Source organism: Podarcis tiliguerta (genome assembly GCF_965153285.1).
Source record: "Podarcis tiliguerta genome assembly, chromosome: 8".
NCBI classification, from domain to species: domain Eukaryota; kingdom Metazoa; phylum Chordata; class Lepidosauria; order Squamata; family Lacertidae; genus Podarcis; species Podarcis tiliguerta.
In genome coordinates, this window is record NC_139541.1 from 60,310,175 (window position 1) to 60,319,883 (window position 9,709).

A 9,709-nucleotide genomic window follows, 5' to 3' on the forward strand; every position below is an offset into this window, starting at 1 on the left:
CTACACACACACACACAGAGAGAGAGAGAGAGAGAGAGAGAGAGAGAGAGAGAAGAAAAAAGTTAGTTGTGAAGTAGTCAGGGGAGAAATGTAAGAAATTCAGAGTGATCACTGTTTTAAAACTTACTTGTATATAAAATTATTACCGTGACCATTCACAGTGCTGTGTTGATGATGGTATGTACACACCATACATTTCAAGCACATACAAACAAATCCTGGGAACTGCGGTTTACTCTTTAAAGAACTACAGTCCCTCATACCTGTAACAAATCATAGCTCCAATGATTCTTTGGGGAGAAGATGTTACTTGATGTAAATGTTTTAATTGTTATAATGCTTGTGGGATTGCTGGACTGGGCACCTTTGGAAGGAAGGACAGGATATAAAATAAATAAATAAAAGTGAACATTTAGTGAACATTCATCCTGATTAGACAATGTTGCATCCAGCAAGTGTAATCCCACACTTTCCTGTGCATTTTCAGGAAATGGTTTGGTTATACAAGAAATTCCAATTAATTTAATCCTGAAAATAGTGACTGTCTGAAAGCACCCTCTGAGTGACATCAACTCTCCCAAATCTCAAGCAGGGGTTTTATTGGCCCTGTGGTCTGATACCCTTCTGGGTCGAGATGCCAGGGATTGAACCTGGAACATTGTACCATCTGAAATGGTACAATCCAAGAAGGACTGTACCATGCATCATTTCTGCCTGTTTGGGTTGTCTTGGATGAGTCCTATACCTCATGAGGAAATAACAGAGTTCCTAGCTTTATGTTTGCCTCCTAATACTAATGCAGATGTTTGTGCGTGCAAGTAGCCTTACTCTGCATTCTTGAAGACAGAACAGTCTTTCCTCACCTGCTGATTATCCTTTCTTGGCTGGTCCCTCCACATCAGTTAATGGGCAAACATGTGTTTGTGAAATCACACGTTTGTTGGAATTAGGTGAAGTTCCAAGCGTAGAGCCCAAAGAGAGGTTTGAGTTTTCCTCTTAGCAATTCTGTGCTCTGAATAGAAATGAGCAAGCTCAGCAAACACAACAGAGACTGGTGTTAAAGGTCTTTCACTTACAAACAAGCTCATTATCCAAATTGCTGTGCAATTAACTGAATGCAAAGTCACAAGCTTATAAATGAAACCACCAAACCCTGACCTGGTCAGCAGCAAAGTGAAATGGAAAAAGACCAGCACTCTTGCATGAGATCCCCGGACAACCAACTGCAGCTTTGTGACAGCAGGAAGGTTCAGTACTTCCAACTTGCCCCTGAAAAATCTGCTGCCCCCACCATCATGTCTTCATGAAATGACTCCTCCCTCGCTCTAATAATCCCAATCAAGGAAGAGCTAATATGGCATGATAGCTCGGAATGAGTTGGCAAGTCCTTGGTCCAAGTGGCCAGAACCTGGGAAGTTACTGATGACAAGAGACTCAGGTTGCATACACAGCACACATGCAAAGCACATTGGCCTGGCTCACAGATAATGCTAAGCCATTGTTAGTTTAGGCAAAGTTTGGTGTGTTTCAGCATCTGGAAACTAGCTCAGCAGACTAACCATGGTTTATTTCCTGGCAACAAACCATGATGTGAAGCCATAGTTCGTTGATGACACATGGCTTGTTTTAACTATGGTTTGGTATTCTGTCTGAAGCCAGCAGCCTTGTTTAACCATGGTGTGTTTGGCCGCCCCTTTACCAAGCTACAGAGGCATGAAGCAGGAAAGCAACTCAAGCTTTGTCGAAATGAGCCATGGTTTGTTTGCTCACCTGTGAGATAGTTCGTGGTTTGTTGAACAGACCTTGGCTAAACCAAACCAAAACTTAGCACTATGTTAGAAAGGCCACTTATTAATATTGTATCGTTCCTTCCCAGTTAAGCTTCAGTTTATTATAATCACTGTCATTGATCACATTGGCATTTTGGATGGTGAGCTGGTGTGTGGGTGTGTCAGTCACCCCACCTTATCCTCCCAGCAAGCCTGTGAGGTAGGTTAGGCAAGCACAGCTGGCCCAAAGTCATTCGAAGAGTTTCATGGCTGAGCAGGGGTTAGAACTTGGGCCTCCAACAGCCTGCCTCTTGCTTCAGATTGGCTCCCAACCAGTGGAAGTTTGCTGCCCTTGTTCCCACAGTTGTTGCCGCATTGCATCAAGCTTGGGCCTAGATTGATGGTGGCACTAGAAGGGAAGCTACTGTAGCCCCTACTGTAGCCCCTTTAAAAAAAGCACCTGTATGAGCTGGCTGAGGGAAGCCTTTCATCCTGTCAAAGGAGGGTTATCTGACTGACGTGGGTCGGCTTCATCTGCAGAACAGGCAAAGAGGCCCTCCAGTTTTGGAGGGGCAGGTTTTAATTCCATGGGAATGAGCTAGCTGAGGTTTTCCAGAGCGGCTTCTGAAAGAAGCAGCTGTGTCTCTGAACCGCCCCAGGTCCTCCGCAAACCGCAGCCCTTCTCCCCTTGCCTGACAGGTGAGGAACATCTCCTCCATTGCCAGACTTTCTCTCCTCTGTTTCCTTGAAGGCCTCCTTGTGAGTGAGATACAATCGAGTATCCCAGGTTCTCCCCCGCACCTCCCAATCAATGCTTGGCAGATGAGCTCATTGCTTTCGTTGGACCCAGTCCAGGGCTTGGGCTGAAAAGAGAGGCAAAGCGGCAGAGTTGCCGAGCACTAGAGGGTGTGCCTGATGCAGCCCACAGCTGAGCAGGGCTTTGGAGAAGGGAAAGGAGGCCCTCGGTAGGTTGTGGGTGGTGATGAGAGCATCAGGCTAGAGAGAGAATAAGGCCAACGTACATAACTCACCAAGCATGACTAATCGGCCACAATTGTGGCCTGCCAGTTGTTTGAAAAAACAAGAAAACTGGTAAGGCACCTGTAAAGGGAGAAGAAGTGGCTCATTTACTCAGTTGAGATTACTTAAAATGTATTCCTGAAGGCAGCTGGATGTTGGAGGGTTCCAGATGGACCCAGGATAGGACTTCTTCACACAGCACAGAATTAAACTATGGGATTTTCTCCCTGAAGAGGTAGTGATGGCCGCTAACTTGGATGGCTTTAAAAGATGGTTAGGCAAATTATGGAGGACAAGGCTATATGTTCTGCCTCCACTGTCAAGAGGCAAAATACCCCCAAAATACAAGTTGTGGCAGTTGCAGGTGAGAAGAATGCTGTTGTGCTCAGGTTCTGCATGTTAAGACTTCCCATGGGCTGGTCACTGTGAGAACAGGAAGCTGGACTACGTGGGCCTTTAGCATGATCCAGCAGACCCTTCTTATGATTATTCCAAAACAGGTTGGGGCTGCCAGCTGGGCTGCTATATGTGGCTGGCAGGCCAGTGGTGGGTGGAGCCCCTTGAGACCAGTAGGGTAGAAGACAGTGGACCCAAACAGTAAGTGAAGCCAGAGCCAATGGCAGGTGATGCTGACTAATTGTCTCCCCTGCCCTTCTGTGTTGAGTTCTTGCAGTCAGTGTAGCCTTTATAGAAGGCAGAAGCCTTTATAGAAGGCAGAAGGCAGCAACCAATGCAACCCCAGGGACTGGTTGTACCTAAGGAGGTAGACTGGTGTGGGCTGGCCAAGGGCATGCTGAGCTTGGTGGGGCAGTAGCACATCAACCCTAATAGATCAGCCTGGCAAACTGCATCAGACCTAATGGGTAGTAAGCTGTTCAAGTCTGGGGTGAACACCAGTTCAGGAAGTATCTTAAAGTGCTCTCCAGTGTGACGCTTTGGTGTGGCTGGCTAGATGCTACTCTTTGCTGTGCCAGACAAGGCGCACAGACATCAGGTGGCTTATGGGAGGCAGGCATGAGCGCAGAGCACACCTGACTCTCAGACCATTCCACCTGGAAGCTCCCTCTTTTGTAGCACATAACCCAGACATCTTTCCTCAGGGGAGCAATTTTGTGCTTTGGAAAGAGCAAGAGCGGTGAAATTTATTAGGGGTCGTTATATCTAAGCTTTTAATGTTGAATGAAGAGAGTCTCCGGGGTTTGTTTTTTGTTTTTTTCTAAAAAAACAAAAACTCCAAAACCACCAGGTGCAACATGAGAAAACCCTCTAATTCTTCCACAGTTACTTGTCCATATAAAATGCCTCTCTCTGTGCACTACAAGGAGAGAGAGAACTGGTTGCAGTTGAGAAATGTAAAATATGACAATAATCTATCCAGTTCCGACTTTATGGGCCTGGGATTTTCCCCCTTGTATCTGAGGCTGGCTGACATTCCTTGAATTGTAGCTTGAAGGGTGTGTATGCTCTATGATTACAATGACTTGTTCCTGGTAGGTAAGAGTTAAACCACATGATACATGGGAGATCTGTGGTCAATTTCCCAGATTTATGTTTACTCAAATAGAGTTGCACAGGGCTGCCAATTTGATTGGAGCAAAGGTCCTGGGCATAAGTGCATAGCCCTCTCCCCTCCCATACTATATGTGCAGGGGGACTGTACTCTCACCACCAGCACTGCACAGCGTAGCTGGGATGGGTATGGGTTTAATTGGAGAAAAATAGCACAAGGGGAAAGGTTAAAAACTCCACCTCTAAGCACTGGTGCTAGCTACAATCAGATTCAAAGCCCACCACGGTCTCTTCCCATTTCAATAAAAAATAAAGCCAAGAGATGATCATATCTCCTTTATAATGCTGGTTAGGCAGTAAATGGGTTTTAAGCCTCAAAGTCCATAAATCAAACTTTCATTCATGAAATTATCATTGGTCTTAAACAAGACACTTGTGTACTTAGAAAACATTGTACAACTGGCTTTTATTTTGTGCTTTATTATTATATGATCAAGTGATTTGATGTACTGTGCTTGTCGTGGACCTACCAATGAGAAAGCTCAACAAGAACTTTATATAGTCACACACACACCCCAAGAATCCTAGGAACTGTAGTTTACCTGTCACACAGCTGCAATCCCTGGCACCCTCAAAAGACTACAGTTCTCAGGATTCTTTGGGCATAGAACTATGCTTTAAATGTGTAGTGTGGATGTGATTACTGGCCTCTCCAACCAGAACAGAGCAGAAAGTGGAAGCAAGTCACTCCACTATCCATATTGTAGTTAAAGAGCATTTGTCATTTGATAGGATACAAGCAAGTGTACATATGCCATTGGAGAGGCCATCCTCTTCACCCCCTGCCCTCAACAGATGCTTAGTTAAGCTTGCCCTAGAGGGTGGGGTGGGAATTCACTTCTCCTTTCAAAATGGCAGTCAGCCCCCTAAGAGAGAAGTACTATGGCTCTCCGGCAAAGAACATTGTTTTGATCTTATAGTGCAATACTCCACCTCAGAAAATTGCAAGATTTCCCCATCTTTGAGGGACTTCCGATGGGGAGTTGTTGAAGGATTGGTTGTTGAGCTGAGCCTCTCTGTTCTGCTTCTTTTCCAGAATCCTGGTGAATATGGACAACAACATAATTCAACACTACAGCAACCACATGGCCTTTTTACTTGACGTAGTTGAAGCAGAGGACAAGTTCCAGGTGACCCTCAAGGAGCTCTAAGGACTCAAAAAGGCTACACTTCTGCTGGGAGGCCGCTTGTGAAGCTGTGTTCGATCCACCAGCAAACCACCCCATAGTCAAAACCATCGGCTCAAAGCATTTAACCTGAACACCATCCCTTTTGGAGGGAGGGAGCAAGAGAGAGACAGAACCAAGGCTCCACATGTGAAGATTGCTTTGAAGATCCATTCTCAGTGTGAATGTGGAACTTCTGTCCGTTGAGGAGTTGCTGTTGTTGTTTTATACTTTATTTTTATTATGATCCTCTGCCAGGCAATCAATACTGAGCTTTTTTACTTTTCCGCACTTAGGGAAGCACCAACTTCTTTCAGGCAGGGGAACGACCCGGTGCCTGTCTTGGCCTCTCTGAACTGCCAAACTAGCAAACAAGAGACTGTCACAATTGCATTTGGATATTACCAAATATGCCTACACACAAGCACACACATAACCTTACATTTTCTCACTGCCTTACTACTTGCCCTTATAACCCTGGATGTAAATAACTGCAAGAGAAGTACCTGGCCAGAGTGACCGTTTTATACATTTCTGATTCCATTTGTTATTTTATAAATATATATATAATAATTATAATAATAATATCTATCTCTCTTTCTGTGTGTATATGTATAAATAGTATCTTGTTTTATACTGAACTTGACAATGGAGGAAGGTAGAGCATTTCAAAACCAGGCTGCTTCATAATTCCCCAGGGTTGTTGTCTTTGTTTGTTTTGTTTTTTTCTGTTCATTTTTGTAAAAAAAAGTAAAAAAAAAGGGTATGTTATTATTATGGTAATAAAGATTCAAAGACTGAAAGCAAGCTTGGGACAGCGTAAGTAGTGAATAGGGATGGGTTTTTAATTTCTTCAGGGGCATTTTGGAAATGGGGCAACAAGGAGACCTTGGCTGCTGAGTCTTGCTTCCAGCAGAAATGCAGCTTTGATAACATTCCATAGACTGACCATGTGCCCAAGCCAGGCCTCTCTTAGGAAGCAACTTCTGTCCTTTGCAGAAACAGAAGTTGCACCAAGCTGGAGGTGATAGGAGGAGAGCTTCTCAAGGGAGAAGGCTGGTAAAGGTGGTAGATTCATTTGGGCCAGTAGGTCACCAGAGTGGCTGGGGAATTAATAAAAACATTATTATTATTATCATCATCAAGGGGAAATGGATTAATTACAAATGGGTTGGGCCTTTAAAGCCCCCTCGTATGCACCCAGCATCATAAGTGACAGGGGCTTAGCTGATATTGGGGTATTTTGTGAACATGGTTGAGCCCTGTAAATCATTGTCCCATTGGGTTGGTGAAGGGCTTTAACCAGATACCTTGTTCATTGAATTGAATTGGCTTTGGGACACAGTCCTCCAGCCAAATCCGACTGGCTGCTGTGTATTATGTCACTGCATTTATTATGTCAGCCAGGATTGGTTGGAATCACTCAGGAAAGGATGAGTGGGCTGTGGGTGGGTATGCCTAAGCTGCAAAAGAGAGATAACAATGGTGGGAAAGGCAAACGAACAAGACCCTTACAATCCCATTCTCACTCCACTTTTGATGGGAAATATACTCAAGCATACAAAGACAAGTGGGTGCATGTGTGCACATATGTTTCCCTTGAGCGGGAAAAACATAGTATTGTGATTTTTAGAATATTGAGGGAAATGGTTGTAAGCATAAAAAGCAGCCTTCCGCTGATTTTGTACCATTGATCCATCTAGCTCTCTATTGTCTAAATAGCTTGGCAGCAGCTCTTCAGAATTTCAAAGAGGGAATCCTTTTCTGCCATACCTGGAGATGTCAGGGATTAATATGGGGCCATTTTGCATGCATGACATGTTCATCCCCAAATGTTTCTAAGGGTGTGGCTACTTTCCCTCCCATTGCAAGACCCCATCTGGAAATCGACCTCTAGCACCCAGAACAAGCATCATGCACCAAATAAACAAGTCAGACACACACAACTCCTCCTCGCAGTGCTGCTATCTGATCCAAATCAGGGCCGTACTGCTGCTATTTGCTAAAATTTAGAGGCATGACATCTGATTGTAGATCTGTGTTGTCCTATCTAATTATTTATTTAAAAGTAGGTGGTGTAGGTCACCCACTCATGGCAATCTTTTGTTTCATGTGAATTACTTGTCAACTGGAAAATCCAGTCCACCATTGGGTGGGTAAGGGGAATGAGAGAGCAGGAAACATTATTTGTTGTTGTGGCGGTGGCAACCTTAGGCCCATCCTTCACTATGCAAAAGGAAAAATGGTGCAGGATTCCTGTGGCCCATAGAGGTTTTGCTGGAGGAGTAAAGATGCTTATTTGTCTTTGAGTTCTGCTATATCACCAGGATGTTGGCCAATCAAGGGTTCGAACCGAGGGATTAAGTCACACAACCCTTTCGCCACGTCTCAGGCAGGGCACAGATCTATTCAACCCATGTTGTCAAATGACCCTAAACACCACACTTGGTTCTAGGGAGTGTCACCCATCAGAAGTCAATGGAGAGAGAGGACAGCCCAACTCCCCTGGCTCAGTTCACTCAGCTTAGTGGCGGGGCTGAGAGTGGGCTTGAGGGAAAGTTTGGGAGAGTGGCAAATTGCTTTCAGGCAGATAATGTGCATCTGGCGCATATTCCGAAGCATGGGCCTACATTCTTCACTCCTCACCCAGAACCCATTGACACTTTCCTGGAAATTGAAGCATAAACTCCTGAAATGTCAGGTGTGACAGTGAGTCTTACGGGTGCCCAAGGTTATGTCAAAGAGCTTGTGATTCTAGTGGAATCAGCAGCAGGCAGAGACAGCTGGTTTGACCTGACCTTAGAGCTGTTTCTCAGCCGCTGCCCCGGCAACACGTGATCAACTGGACATTCATGGTAAACTTTACCCACATTTCCTTCAAACAGAATGGAGTCAAATGTATGGGAAAGCTGCTCACGAGCTGAGAAGGACTGAGGACACAAACTGAGCTGTCCCCAGTGCAGGATCAGCGCAGAGCTCAGAGCACATTGGATGGCTTCTACCAAGAGGCAGCAGTGTGTGTGTGTGACTGCTGCAGAGTAATGGTTATGGGAAGGGTGTTGTTGATGTTGCTGTTTAGTCGTTTAGTCGTGTCCGACTCTTCGTGACCCCATGGACCAGAGCACGCCAGGCACTCCTGTCTTCCACTGCCTCCCGCAGTTTGGTCAGACTCATGTTTGTAGCTTCAAGAACACTGTCCAACCATCTTGTCCTCTGTCGTCCCCTTCTCCTTGTGCCCTCCATCTTTCCCAGCATCAGGGTCTTTTCCAGGGAGTCTTCTCTTCTCATGAGGTGGCCAAAGTATTGGAGCCTCAGCTTCACAATCTGTCCTTTCAGTGAGCACTCAGGGCTGATTTCCTTCAGAATGGATGCGTTTGATCTTCTTGCAGTCCATGGGACTTTCAAGAGTCTCCTCCAGCACCATAATTCAAAAGCATCAATTCTTCGGCGATCAGCCTTCTTTAGCTCTCACTTCCATACATCACTACTGGGAAAACCATAGCGTTAACTATACGGACCTTTGTTGGCAAGGTGATGCCTCTGCTTTTTAAGATGCTGTCTAGGTTTGTCATTGCTTTTCTCCCAAGAAGCAGGCGTCTTTTAATTTTGTGGCTGCTGTCACCATCTGCAGTGATCATGGAGCCCAAGAAAGTAAAATCTCTCACTGCCTCCATTTCTTCCCCTTCTATTTGCCAGGAGGTGATGGGACCAGTGGCCATGATCTTCGTTTTTTTGATGTTGAGTTTCAAACCATATTTTGCGCTCTCCTCTTTCACCCTCATTAAAAGGTTCTTTAATTCCTCCTTACTTTCTGCCATCAGTGTTGTGTCATCTGCATATCTGAGGGTACCTGTGTTGTTTAGATCATTTGGGGCTATGCTGCTGGTTTAAAGAGACTGGGAGAGTAGGAGGAAGTGACCGCCAGGCAGGAGACTTGGAAGTCAGCAGATGGCCATTGGCAGTGGAAGCCCCAAGTGACAAGTCAATGGGTAGTGGCAAGAAGAGAGAAAAAGAGTGGTGGGGCAAATTACCCATTGCTAGTGAACAACCCTAAAGGGTTGGCGCTGCTACAGGGTGTCCCCGTTCAGCACACTCCTCCTCCTTGGTTTTGTCTAATCTCCCTTTAAAGCCAGTAAAGCTCACAGCCATCATGTGCTAGTGAATTCCATTTCTGAAGCACTAAGA

General features: G+C 45.3%; 1 protein-coding gene across 2 annotated transcripts in view; it reads left to right on the forward strand.

The window, feature by feature from the left end:
* Window positions 1-6,331, forward strand: part of GRHL3 (grainyhead like transcription factor 3) — a 53,193-nt gene extending 46,862 nt beyond the window's left edge. For both annotated transcript variants that reach the window (XM_083455351.1, XM_083455352.1), the window contains exon 16: window positions 5,395-6,331. In XM_083455351.1, coding sequence (XP_083311477.1) covers window positions 5,395-5,509 — 115 coding nt within the window. In that variant the 3' untranslated portion in view covers window positions 5,510-6,331. The remainder of the gene's footprint in view (window positions 1-5,394) is intronic.
* Window positions 6,332-9,709: the final 3,378 nt, after the last annotated feature.